This window comes from Coenobita brevimanus, chromosome 91, assembly GCF_032717465.1.
Source record: "Coenobita brevimanus isolate Jiangsu-jjx chromosome 91, ASM3271746v2, whole genome shotgun sequence".
In the NCBI taxonomy this organism is placed as follows: domain Eukaryota; kingdom Metazoa; phylum Arthropoda; class Malacostraca; order Decapoda; family Coenobitidae; genus Coenobita; species Coenobita brevimanus.
Window position 1 is genome coordinate 6,522,762 of NC_137044.1, and position 15,046 is coordinate 6,537,807.

A 15,046-nucleotide genomic window follows, 5' to 3' on the forward strand; every position below is an offset into this window, starting at 1 on the left:
CTGTGTCTAGCACTACAGACTCTCTAAATGCTGGCCGCCCCTCTCTCCCTAGTCATCCCAGCCTCCGCTCTCCCCTACCGACAGCGCCGCCGGCCACCGCAAGGGGCGTAGGGTCACCGCAGCTCAGCTAGCGACGTGTGGCGGAGAGGCGGCACACGCGTCCCCGCTCCCAGCTACTGCCCCACCGCCCTACCACACTCTCTGTCTCCCTCGCGTAATGCCTCACTGATAGCAGCACACTAAGCACAACCTTAAAAACTCATTTATCTCCCCACAAGAAACAGCTTGAAAATTTTCGCTGAAATCGAAAAGGCTATGGTATTCTCTCTCTCTCTCTCTCTCTCTCTCTCTCTCTCTCTCTCTCTCTCTCTCCCTCTCTCTCTATAAATATATTAGCATACACTTTGCTTGCTTAATTCTAAATATAACGCTATTACTTTAATGAAATTTTATTCCTCACCTAAAAAAAGATGAAAAGTTGCTGGTCAGGGTCTATGAGTGAGAACTATGCTTCATTTTCTCTCTCTCTCTCTCTCTCTCTCTCTCCTAAGAAAGAACACACACACACACACACACACACACACACACACACACATTCCTGTAAGTGAAAATACTCTTCCAAGCAACACGACACCCCACCCCCAGTGCCTCTAAAACGCGCCTGGCGTCCATCACACGGCTATCAGAAAATCACAGGTGGACTCCGACCGACTTTCTACACCGTTTGTTCTGAATTACCGAGAGCACCGCCCAAGCTGGTATCGGCGGCCATCAGCAGGGAGAAATTACGCCAACCGACGCTCAGAGGACCAACCCACAAACTCTCTCAAGCTTATATTGAGATTAAGATGTGTATTTTAAATTTTATCTTCGTTTACCCTGCTACTAAACATTTCATGGCCAAAACCAGAGTGAATATCAAGGTGCAAAATACGAGGAGGCAAAGTTATTCGTGACAATAACTAACTGTTGTGGAAACCTGCTTATATTTCACAAACGGGCTAAGATCCTGTATGAATTCGGCTCACTGCCTCCCTAGCACGGCTGCCCCGAGGCTACACTGTCGCGGTGGCTCCTGCAATAAAACAATTACGGCTCTTTTTCTCCCCAGCAGTTGGTGGAATGGGAGAGGCGCGTGACCCCTCTCCTCTACCTTGGCTCATCATTCCTACACTTCAATGCCTTGGATCCTTACGTGGCTCCTTCCACTTAACATTCTGGCTCAAGCTTCAGTTCAGGCTCCCATACTGGCTCCCTCAGGCTCCCATACTGGCTCTTTCCACCTGACCATTTTGGCTCGTCCCTTGAATCAAACTCTTTCACTTGAATATTTTGGCCCCATTTTTATGCTGTCTCCCTCTTCCTACGTGAATATTTTGGCTTAAGCTCGATCACTTCCTCCTTCCACTTCAATACGGTGGCTTCCTCCTTGGCTTAGGCTCCCTCAACTTCGCCATTTTGGTTCCTTTCTTAGCTCAGATCCTTCCATTATTATTATTATTATTATTATTATTATTATTATTTTTATCATCTCTGCACCATGACATCTTTTATGTTTTATTCTAGCTATCGACATTTTTACCCAGCGTTTGTGTGTGTGTGTGTGTGTGTGTGTGTGTGTGTGTGTGTGTGTGTGTGAGAGAGAGAGAGAGAGAGAGAGAGAGAGAGAGAGATCCACCTACGGCAAAAACAGTTTACATTACCCCCACGTAAAAATCTTCCCTCCCCCCTTGCAATACATTTTAATTCGGCATAGGGAATCTCCATTTACATTCAGGCTCCTATGACCCAGTCTCAGATAAATATAATCGTTTGGTGTTAAGTGGAATAGAATACTGGAGCTGTCTTGAAGATGAGAGGGTTAGTGGTGACGGTAACCCTCTCAGGCTCCTATAACTCACTCTCTGCTGAATGAAATCGTCTGCCGTGAGTTGAAATTAATTCCTTGAGAACATGCGACCATCAAAGGCTTAATTGCAAAGAAAGAATCTATTTAAAAGTCTATGGGATTTAAACCGACAACTTCAACCGGTTTCCTCCAGACTCGTTACATAATACCTACTAACCAATTCTGTCCAATGTACTCTTTAATTTTATTCTTGACGCCTTCAGACGATTTATTCATGTTGGGAAACACTTCTTGTATTTAAGTGAGTAATGAAGGCTGTATATAAGCCCTGCAGTCCAGTCTACTATAATCTGAATAAAATCGTCTGATGTTTGTAGAAATGCAATACTCAAATGTATCTACTACAAAATACTAGTACATATAAAACACACTAATACAAATGTGTACAAGTATTGATCTTCCTCGACCTACTACGTGCTAGCAATTCCCTCAGGGTGACGAACTGTCTTGGCTTTAGCCTGAACAATATACCTAAGGACGTTCACAGCAGTTAGAGAGCTAAATATAAATAAGTGAGACTTTTGGGTGGAAATAATTTCCCTGTGCATGATTTCGCGTTTTGTATTTTATTCTCGCTGCCGCTCAACAGTGTTATTCAGCATCTACGGGACCATTCATGGTGAAAAATTTAGAAAATTTTCTCTAACTTCTTATGTATGACCTACTTGTATTATAGTTTTGCTATCGCCTGACCGACTTTGCTTGTGCGAGACTACCCGTAAGAGCCGTCATAGTTAACTTTTCTGTACAATGACTTTTTTGTCTCACTTCTGCCACATGACAATATTCAGCTCATGGGCGAAATATCACTGTGAAAGAAGCATACATCAACTTCTGTAATACTAGGTCTGTTCATCGCTGGTTAGATCGCTGTTGCGTTGTGTCACCGCTGGGTTAGGTCACTGCTGGGTCAGGCATTTTATTCCTGTGGTTTTACCTCTCTCGAATATATATTATTTTCTTTTATCATATACTTGCTTCTGTGATTACGACAGTGTTGGAGTGCAGAAGGACATATGAAACCCGCACTCCACCAGGATTAAGATTTAGGAAAGACAATGACAACAATGACAACATAATGGAAAGTAAGAGTATTACGATTTTCCTTCATTTATTATTCTTATTCTTATCCAGTGTTACCTCAGTCATTATCCTTAGTAGGTTATTTCGCGATGAGAAGACTCGTAATTTCTTAGGAAGGCATGAGTAACTTATAATTAAAGGTACGATATTTTTAAGTGTTGATGATTTATGATATAAATCGTTTCTTTCATGGTTCAATATTTATTCCTTAATATTCCGTTCAAACCACCGACAGAGAGTTTTATAAAGTTAAGAATGAGAACCGCAGTCATGTCTGAAGATATCTAGTATTTTATTCCATTTCACACCAGACGATTTTCTTGCACTGAAAATGGGTCATAGAAGTCTGAGTGTTGACGAAAAATTCCCTGCTTTCTAAGTATGCCTAAATTAACGGTTGATTTCAGCCGCGTTCATTATCGTTAGCAACTATATGGCCACCTGGTGTTTTCAGCTTATGCATGAGAATCCTGGAGTCGTGTGTGTGTGTGTGTGTGTGTGTGTGTGTGTGTGTGTGTGTGTGTGTGTGTGTGTGTGTGTGTGTGTGTGTGTGTGTGTGTGTGTGTGTGTACCGGAGCTAAGAGACACGCATACTTGAGGTGGTGTGTGTATGTGTACCAGAGCGTGCAGTCAACACAGGCCTCGGGAAACCCATACTTTGTCTCTGCTAGGTTTCCTTATTCCTGCATGACACTGTGCATTACTAGCCAGCCAGCGTGTGTGTGTGTGTGTGTGTGTGTGTGTGTGTGTGTGTGTGTGTGTGTGTGTGTGTGTGTGTGTGTGTGTGTGTGTGTGTGTGTGAAACCATGGATGAGGAGTTCTACGTGTAGGTTTCCATGTGGGTGTTGGCATAAACTCATGTCTGTAAGTAAGTTTATATGTAAATACACACTTATCTGCTTCTCTAAAATAACCACAGTATACATTTCTCTGAGAACAGGCCAAAGTATGTGCGTTAGTGTATTGACATGTACATGTATGCGAGTGACGTGTGTATCTGTTTAAGCGCTTTAATGCATGTCAGGCGGCGCTTCGTGATGGGGGTAGGAATACCGTGGAGTCCCCTTGTCCCACTTGTATCCTCACTATGGCCACCACGCAGCTGCTTCCTCCTCACATTGTGCAGCTGCGGTCACTGGTTCCACTAAACCATCTCCAATCTGTGTTAACCCCTTGCACCGGAGGACGTCTTCCTGATACCACCAGATAATCATATTCAGCTTAGGAGATACTCTTAGTAGTGAAGGAGTTATTGTAGGCCGTAAAAATATCTTCCAGATCGAAAAATCTACCCTCATCCCAATAAAAGCAACTGGAAATAGCAAGAATTAGACAGAAAATACACCCTCATGCTGAATGTCTCAAAATACAATGAAGCTTTTATAAAATGCCCAATAATAATCATTATTCTGGAACCCAAGACGTGTAAAGGAGTTGTCGACCGAACTGTACCTTGGATTCTCCCCGCCATACCCAAAACATATTTCGAACATCTCGCCTACAGCTGAGTAGGGCCACCCGGGTAAGATATAACTTTTAAGCTGAAGATACTAAATAAAAACAGAACATTACAGCAAGCCGAGACTAGATATTACCGAGAACTTACGGCTAGACAGCTTTATCGATCCCCATCAGCAATGACACCGTTCGGAAAGCACGGCATTACCAAGGTGGTCATTCCCCAGTCACGGCTCAGAGGAGGTGGCGTTGCGTGCCTGGCGACCCTTACATTCGAGTTCGCGGAGCGTCAGGTGTGCGGGTGCTAACATGCGGGGCCGAGCCGGGAAAATAAGCCGCCTTCCGAGACCCAGGTAATTCATGTATCGGCCAAGAAGCCTGGATGGAAATCGGCCCTAAGGGAGTGCAGCGGGTGAGTGCGTTTTCCTCCGAGTGTGTGGGTCGATACGGATCAGCAGGGCATTATAATAGTTAGTGGCCGGCTTACACCTGCTGATTACAGATATTGGCGAACCTAACAATAGCCAGGGCGAAGGTGTAAGTTTTGGCGATAATAGCGGACGGACATGCATCAAGCGCTTGAAAATGCTGCCCTCGAATCAGTTGTCGGGAAAAAAAAGGAGGACAGAACATATGGCCATGAACGTTTCCTCACCTCACTGATTTTTATTAATATTATCCTCCGCTCGACTGCCTTTCTCTAATCTGCACCCGAAAAAAAAAAAAAATCATGTCGAAATACTTTGACCTCTGAACTCTGGTAAACGCTTTAATCTGGAACAGTTTATGTGTCCCCGGTATATAGTTATTTTTGCCAGGGAAGAAAACAGCCACCTTTTGCAAATGAACTTGGCATTTAAAATGGTTACAAAACATCGGCATATTCAATTTTTTTCTTCCTCCCTTTTCGGTGCTAGTGTACTCGTTTCGTTACCTGCTATAATATTTACGAGTAAAAAAAATAAACACTTATGATGTCCCTCCAAAATATATAACCTTGTCCCTTTTATGTGTCTGCAAAGTTCTTGAAATAATATATGTATGGACAACTGTAATGCACGATAATACTGTACTGTTCAGAACATTTCTCTGACAGGAAACTTTAAGAGATAAATTGGTGTAGTATTTTTACAAAAGGAACGAAGACAAGTATAAGGCAAAATGTTATGCAAAAAGGATCAATGATGTAATATGTGGCTCAGGAGAAGAATGGAGGCAACACTACCCTCTAATTTGGGGTTTTTACATCCCTAGATTTTTTAAAATGAAAATTTTTTGTACCTTATTTTAATCTGAAGAGGAACCATGTACATATGAGCATGAAAAACAGTGCACCTATACTTAAGATATTGTGATAACAACAGCTGCGTTAAGTATCGGTTGAAGTTTTCTTTAAAGACAGCAATTTGCAAGCAACGTATAAGATTTCTATAAACCGATCTTCATGAGTGAAGTGTGGGTCTTTTGAGAGCTTCCTTCAGGCAGTATCGGCAGTGATAATATTGAGGTTTTCCTGGTAATATTAAGATCCTATGGTATGTTGTACTAAGCATGGTCTAAACTGGCACGGACTTCCATTACCTCACATTTCGTAACACACAACCGATGATGATCATGAAATAAGGAACACATGAAGGTACTATAAAGATATAGTTCCAGGCTTTTGAGACACAACTTCGAATTCTAGAGCACATGGCAGGCTGTGAGATTAACAATGACGCCGAATGCCTTTTGTAATTTCTCGCTGTCACATAACGAGCCGGATCTCCACTACATAGCCAAACAAATCCAATTCACGGCAGACCCAACCCGCTGTTTGGAGTCTTTAAGGTACTTCGACAGACATTTGGTAATGATAAAGTTGTCACTGGATTTTTGTTACTTATATTAATCTACACAACTTCACTGGGGAAGACTGTTACATCACCAGACTTACAACATGCATCATATAAATGGAAAGTGTTTCATCCACCCACTCCAGCACCACAAGGCAAGCTCCAGGTCAGTTTCAACTTACCTTAAGAGAAATTGATTTAAGGATTTATGCGACTACGGTAAATAAGTGGATGTTAGTGCCGAGGCTTACAAGGGAGGAGCCGCGCAAATGAGCTGCCGACCCGTACAGGGCAACGCAAGCAAGTGCACTTTTGGTTCCTAACTTTGTGAAGAATGTCTTAATCCGTGTCATAGGTTAGATTACCTCGCACTGAGGCGAATTTTAAGGTGCTACCCATTAGCATATGAGTCAGTGCTGTTAATATCCTGATTCTCACAAATGGCTGATGGGATATTCTCACGGACGTTTAAGGGAACAGAAGCTGCAATGAACTATCTCTCAGAGTGTTGTGTTTCAATGTCAGATGGTCACTGCAACGACTAAAGCTAGACAAATCGGACAAATGGGTGACAGGAAGAATTGATAACCATCAAATATAGTCTACAAGCATCAAGAAGTACCCAGTTCCGATCAAGCGTAGATAAATTCGGATCAGGTACTCCGAGGCGGCCAAGAGACTTCGCCAGGACTGACAATTGGCTGGTGGGACGCAGAGGCCTCGCCGTCCCAGGCACAGGTGTCGGCACCACTCCGGCAAGAGGTTCTGCTAATGGCGACTTCTTTGACCTCTTGGGTGGAAGGGACAAACTGGGAATGCAAACAGTCAACTAATGTTGTGGCTCACCAGCTTCCTTCTGATACGTACGAAAAATGACTGATTAAAGGCAAAGCAACCGGCATTTTTATTAGTCCTTGATTTGTATTCCCAGATTTTACTCTGTCAGGTCGTTTAGCCACTCTGTAACAAAGTACTCCCCAGTAGGTCGGTACGTGTATGAAATAATTTTAGTATGCGAAGAATGGCACTCCGTACATTTTGCAGCTAAACAATGGTAAGTTAAAGTATTCTAAAGATCACTTGAGGTCAGCTCTAAAGCTGTCCTGCAGACCAGACACTAAACGATGCCAGGAAAGAACACCTATTTCATACAGGAGACGATAAAGGCATAATTGGTTCTCATCTTGCCTGACTCTAAACAGAAATTTCATCTCTATTATTATAGTTAAATGTTTTGCAGGTCTGCTACATTCCCTACAAAAGGAAGTTACTTGTAACTAAGCATATGTATGCTGCTCTGAATATCACAGATCCCATGAATAAGCCTACATTTGGTGGGAGAGAACAAGATATCCAACGAATATTGAAATGTCCCAACAGGTTACCCTAACATGCCACCGTACTTAGCCCCACCCCACGTCCCACTCTTCCTGTTCCCGTCCTGAGTACTGCCTGGCTCGCAATTATTGATGACCGTGGCCACTTGACCCTATATACAGACATTTATCTTGCCTGTAGGTTGATAAAATTCAGATTAATTCAGTATCGTCCCCTCCCAGTGTATAATGGATGTGAAGAAGTTCTACTTAATCAGAAAGTTTTGTCTCCATCACCGTGCTCGAGGTGAAACTGGCCTCCTATGATCACCTCAGAGTAGCGTGTTCAGACACGGTGATGTGGTGGTTGATAGGAGGCAGTAAAATGCATTCCAGCATTATTCGCTTTTCATGTACGAGTATTTATGTCTTGGGGATTATGATTTCCTCACGTAAATACACTCTTACCTTCACTGACTGTCAAAGTCCTTCTGCGTTTGGTGCTGCTGACAATCTTTCTTAATGGTGACTCCTCTTATACATTCTTAATACAACTCTTATAACTCGTTCATGTCGCCAAACTGGTTCATTTTGCAATAAAGTTGGTGGCTCAGTGAAAGAAGTAGATGATACTTAAACGGATCCCTGGTATGAGCCCTATGTTATATACAGTAATACACAGAATACTGGCACTTACGAGATGTTCAGGCACTTATTCATTAATCCTCAAAATACTATGTCTACTACCGACACTCCTTATGCATTATACATTTTCAGTCTACTCTGACCTTATGACAGAAGGCCGATTTCTGAAGTAAAGTAACCCACCTACCACACCAGCAAAAGGTTGCTTCACAAAAGTCATAAGGCATCACACCCTGTCCAATAGTACCCAATACCTTCACCGTGCTATGCTAAAGGCAACACATTCGGAATATGCATGATGACTTTACTTAATTCTTAACAAAGTATACCCGCTACTCTGGACCACCACGATATTAACTATGTGAACGTTGACATACAGACAGACTTATGATCAGTTCCCTGTCGTAACTAATATCGTTTTTTTTGTAGGAAGTACAAGCAAAAGGATAGTGCAGACCCTAACCATGTCTGCTGTTTTTCCTGCACGAGAAGAAAGCTTTCGTAAGTTGTTTTGTGTAGCTCAGCATCTGGACGAGGGTGAGTGATGGACACATTCCTGGTCTGGGTGTGACGGCCCCCGCGGCTCGACCCCGCCGGCACCCTCTCTCGTGTACACAGTTACCGCATTTACATCTGACGCTCGTTCTCATTTACATCAGGGGTCTTGCCTCATTTCCACCAAACACGCCGCCCATATGTACAGTAAACACCTCCTTACATTCTTTCTTACTCTACTCATCATTAATCGTTCAGGTTAGTAATTTTTATCTATTGCTTTTGTACCTCACTTGTCCTTCGTCGCCTATATGTACAGTATGCACCTCATACCATTTTGTCTTACTCTCTGTACGGCATCAATCGCTCAGTTTCCAGTCATTTCTCCAACTGTTTATGCGCCTTTCTCCTCTTAAGCCTTACCTTTAGCCAATCATATGTTGCAGCAAGCATCTCCGAACATTGTCTTTTTCTCTGTAGATCATTAATCATTCAGTTTCCAGCCATTCCATTTATTATTTATATACTGGTTCCCTCGTAAGTCCTGTCCTTCGACGTCCATATGTATCAAATACCTTCTAACATTTTATCTTACTCTCTGTATATCTGTAATCGTCTAGTGTCTAGTCATTTATTGTTTAAGCAACTTGTGATTCCTTTCTCTTCTTCAGTCTTGCCTTTCGCCGTCCATATGTTGCAGTAAACACACCCTTACGCCTTTTCTTACTTTCTGCACATTATTAGCCTAACCATCCATTTTCCAGCCATACCACCAACTGTTTGTGCTTCGTACCCTTGCCTTTCGCCCTCTACTCGTATACTTAAACACCATCTAACATTCAGTTTTGTTCTCTGCATCATTAACAGCTTCCAGGCATTCCATCTTTCGCTTATACTCCTGGGAATTGCTTATCATCATGAATCTTGGTCTTCACCGCCCAAACGCATAAATGACACTTCGCAACACTTAATTTTACTCGCTGTGCATCATTCATTGATTGGTTTCCAGTAATTTCCTCTACTGTTTATGCATCTGGCCATTATTCCCTATTCTTTAATTTTGCCCCTAAGATTATTACTGAGCCTTTTTTTTTTCTCTCTCCTTTCCCCTTCAGAGTTTTCTTGTTATACTAAAGGAAGGAACACTGAAACACACATTTCCCCTTCAGGGATTTGTTTTCTCACTGTACTGAATGGACTGAAAACGGGAATGGGTATTTAAAGACCACAGATCCCCCTCACACTCACCATACTATAGGGACTGAAACACGAGAATTGGTAACTGAAACACACACACCCCTTCATATTCACCATACTATAGGGACTGAAACACGGGGAACTGGTATCTGAAACACACACACGCCCTCCATTGTTCTTCAGGAGCTGAAACACGGGAATGGACACGTGAAACACACTCCCCCTTCAGAGTTTTGTCTTGTGCCTCAGCGTGAAGGTGGGCGGGGCGGAAATGCGTGGAACTTGTAACTCAGGCTAAGCAGTGGTGGAGAATTGTTAATGGGGTGCTTCTGGCTGTCTGGAGTCTACAGCTCACACATGCACGCCTCTTGGCAAAATTAGTCGCAACAACTTATAGGAAAAACATCATCTGTGTGAACCTAATGAGCACCTGGGAAAATTACTAGCAATAAATTATAGCAATAACTTCTTTATGAAAATAGTGAACACTTGGGGAAAACAGTCATAGTAACTTATAACACAAACAACTTTACGAACTTAGTGAACAGCTGATTAATTGCAGCAACGTGTAACAGCAACATTTTTAAGAACTTAGCCAACAGACAGTGATTACTTAGGTTAACACATAATGAGGTCTAAATCACTCTATTAAATACAACTCGTAACATCATCTATATGAACTTAGAGAAAGCAGTCATAACTCTAGGCAATAATTCAGAGTAATGGGGTTGGCAAAAAAGTGACCAATACTTTGAGGTATAAAATTCCCTTAGAGTATCTAACAAGAAAAACCGAAATGAATCATTTTTAGAGTAACATTGCAATTACATGGATTATAATACATTAGCAACTTTTCTTTTAACAGGTGGAAGTGTATTATTCAGCTACCTGCCGATTTTTACATGGCAACATAATCTGGCCAAGGAAGGATGGAGAGATAGTCTTAGTAAAACTAATACTCTACGGTAGACTGACGGTCAATCTTCCCCCAGATTAAGACACACAATCGTCAAGTTTACAATGCAGGTCCTTGATTCAGTTACAGGTACAGGGAGGGTGGGGTACAAAAATGATGATAAATTTGAGAAGAACTGAGGACGAACCTGGCGTCATAAATAAGACTGAACGGCTCTGGGACACCACACGAAGTGGGAATGGAGACTTCAACGCGTCCTTATAAACGCATCACATCTTTACGAAGGCACAAACAAGGACTGATCAATGACTGGACATGAAGTAAGATGAATTCCTTGCCTGTCCTGGATATCTGGCGCTGCCGTGCGACAGAAAGCAGCCTCTCAGTTGGCAATAATCAACAAGGAAAATTAGAGGAACAGGCACAAGGTAGTTTGGGCAAGGTTTGGGGTGATAAGATTGCCTGAGCAGCGCTTAGCCTGGGCTCGTGAAAGGTGCTGGGTTGCATTAATAAGCACAAGTGAGCAGCTTTCAAGATTTTTAATGACATATATCAGCGCCCATAAAAATTTTTTTTGGTGTGATTTTTTTATTATTATTTTTTTTTTTGGTAGGATTCGGGTAATCGATTGATATTACTGCCCAATTATATTAGCAAGAGAAAATAATGGAAAAACTAATTCTCACACAAGACTTCTCAAATAACAATTTCTCCTTTAAGTATGGGGCTATAATGCAAGTAGACTACTGTACAATCAGAGCTGCAACGACACACACAATATGCAAGTGACTTAACCAGTGCTCACGACGCCTCCACGCCCACACCCACATTGCTGCCCCTAACCAAATATTCCTAATCACCCATCTAGACCAGGAGTTGCCTAGGACAGTTCTGGACACATAATCTCTATTGCCTTCATTCCTCTGGTGCTGGGTCACCTATCGCCAAGCCGAGGTAACTTCTCAGTGGTTCTTGGCTGGTCGTAAATTTTTAAGATTAAAATACATGCAGAACCTACGCGAATTATTAGTTTTAGACATGCACTAAAGAAACAGTGCCAGAACAATAAATAAATCTCGGAATCCTAAAATACTGCCTCCTTTAGGATCAGCAAGACACCTTTCTCTTCCTTCAGTAACTTATCATCACTGGGTCTGTTGCGTTAAATGTCTCTCTGATTTCGACTACACCTCTACATTACATTACATTTAGAAGGTCTCTTGAATCTGGTCTGAGTCCATTAATCAGAACGTCCATAATTATTTTCATGAATCTAGATGATGAATCAACAGTGCACTACGTTAAGAAATCATGCAATATGGAACACTGAGCTCTTGTAGTATTTCCCTGATTTTGACTGTCATCTCCTTGTGTTACAGGTGTTTAACGGGAAAACATTCTCTTACAGGTTATCCATTATTGTGACAACGTAGTGTTACAATTTCTTTAATTACCCACTGTCAGACCCTGATTATTTACTCCATCCAGGTGGCCGTGACAGATTGCATTAAACTTCTGCACCACCACTTATATCTCCAATCCTTCCTGCAAAAAGTAACCTTCCTTCACGTACCACTCCCCTCTATTCTTCTATTCACAGGCTGGTTTTTCTGGCGCAATTCTGCCATCAATTTCTCTTCTAAAAACAACATAAAACATTGCCACTCGCCTAAACCACACACTCTAGCTATCTACCAAAACTAATAATGCAGTATCTTAATGTTGACAAAAAACCTTAAAGGTGACGGGTGTCTTCCGTGCAACAAGTACAGGGGAAAAAATACGTCTAAGAGCCCCTTCACGTTAGTGGAATAACCATATTTATTGGAATCGATAACACGCACCTGTTGTACGTCCAGGCTAAATTAACATCACCATCGCATATGGGTTTTCAGATACCCGAACCACACAACGCGACTTGGCCACGACTCACTAAACATGCTGTAAATCGTGGGATAAACAACTCCAAATGGGAGGTTGGACGAAACACAGCACCACGATTCGTTAGAGGAGATGAGGCTGAGTTCTTAAAGCTGTGTGCGGGAGTGCTGCTGCTTCTCAAATGATCCATCCTTCACAGAGATTAAATGTCTTGGGCGGTGTTTGTTTGGAACTTAACAACATTTTTGTCTATAGTAATGCCATTGTTCTTAACGCCAGATGACATAAGAATGAAGATACATCATGCATGAACACTTAAACTGCTTGCTAATATGCAGATACATAGAGTGATTATGCTTTAAAAGATCTGAGAATGAGTGGGAAAAGACAGATTGGACATTAAAACCAAATTATGATCAATTTGCTATACTCGACAAGGAACTAAGTCACTACCGCATACTGACAACGCACACTGAAAGCGGAAAAGTCTTCTATAGGTTAGACTGACACTGCACACACAAAAGCACCACCTGAGTCAAGCCTGTAACTGTACACCGAGGTTTAACTTTAGGGTACCACTGAATCTCATGCTTTTCTTACCCATTTCGGGCGACGCGACCCTTACACTCTTTTCAACCCACCGCCCTCGTTATGGACTATTGTCGGGGTATATTTTTAGAGATGATGGAACACTTTTGCCTTCAGACCAAGAGTGGGCGGCTGGGAACCTATCTGAAGCTCTTTATGTGGCAAATTTACGCAACATAAACGATAATATCACTAAAATAGAACGGACTGCAGCCACACTGCCCAGCCCAGCACAAACAACAGTCTCGTATTCCACGCTGCTGTTCACGTCTCATACGAGCGACTGATGTGGTACAAGATGTAGTAAAATTAACACAACACTTTCATGAGAATAAGTGAAGAAACACTTCATTTTTTCACCATGTTTTCGTCACTGGAATTCAGTAATTACATTAATCAAATTCTGCTTATTTCGATATGTAAAGCTATCGCATATTTCACATAAATGACACTTATTTTTTAACAGATGGTGGCTACTACGAGTGGAAGGCACTGCTTACTGGCATTAGTGGAAACCGTTATAGTTAAGTTAGTCAAGTAATAAAAGATTGACTTACGGGAATGATACCAAGCTGACTTACTGGAATAACACCACTTGGGCCAGACGACAGCGCTGGGGGTGTCAAGATCCGTCATGGCTCGCATCCAGCCTCCCTGACCCCACACTCGCCTACTTGACAGGTCAATCCGGGTCAGACTGAGTTCACTTCACGCTGACCACACTGGACCAGCGAGCAACACACAGGTCAGGAATCACAGTGTTATGGATGGAGGATTGCGACCACAGAACACAACCACTGTTTATTTTCACAACATCCTTGAAATCCACAAGACAGAGCACTCCATTCGCTTCATCACTACGAAATCCACAAACACCACAATGCTCCCGAGAGAAAGTAACCATACACTGGACACGAGATGCTCCGGCCTGTGTGCGGAAGAGCGACCACTTCGCTGTGTGCGAGTCAGGCGAGGGTGCGGCCGGAGCAAGAGACAGAGAGACGGTGTGCACGGTATAGCTGCTGCCGCACGACTGTCTGCCGTTCGCTCCGCTACAGGTGAGCGAGCGCAGGTACACAGGAGGGGGGTGAGGAAGGGTGGGGGGAGTGTAGTGCCGTGAGTTCGTCCGTGCGTGTGTGTGTGTAAGTTCGCCACGTTAGCGATGGCGGTGGGTGCGTGTGTGTGTCGGGCGGCCAGAGGTAGTCGAGATGCCGGTAGGGAAGGTTGTGCGTCGGTCCTGGCAATGCTGCTGGGCTCAGACTCGCACCCTTCCGACTCCCGCATTGAACTACCACTTCTCTTGACTCAGATCAACATTGCAGTCCTCTTCACCCCTACATTCATATGACGTACTTCCGCTATTGGTTTTGCTATTTCCAACAATTTTCTTGATCTTTGGGGAGACATTCTATGCTGGTTGAATACACACTACATTAATACCCTTCGCTATCTGGGGGCTCTCGTAATTTGAACAAAATCGTTCTGGAAATGGCAAGAACGAACAAAAAGAGATACGTCACTGATTTTTTGGGATTATTTCTAGAAAGTCTACAATAGGAATACATTTGCATGCAACCACTTATTTTTAATACATTATAGAACTGTATTCAGATTAATTAAACTTCCTTATAGTCTCTACATCTAATACTACTGTATAATCTGGTGAGTTAAGTCTAAACGGGCTCTCTTCAGGCATTAACCTTTTCGCAGCAACTGGTGAACT

The 15,046-nt window shown here is 42.6% G+C and overlaps 1 protein-coding gene across 1 annotated transcript in view; it reads right to left on the reverse strand.

Annotated features, from left to right (window-relative positions):
• The window catches only part of LOC145411815 (uncharacterized), a 79,113-nt gene extending 64,777 nt beyond the window's left edge, over window positions 1-14,336 (reverse strand). Inside the window, exon 1 of the mRNA XM_080281771.1 lies at window positions 13,881-14,336. Coding sequence (XP_080137897.1) covers window positions 13,881-13,968 — 88 coding nt within the window. The 5' untranslated portion in view covers window positions 13,969-14,336. The remainder of the gene's footprint in view (window positions 1-13,880) is intronic.
• Window positions 14,337-15,046: the final 710 nt, after the last annotated feature.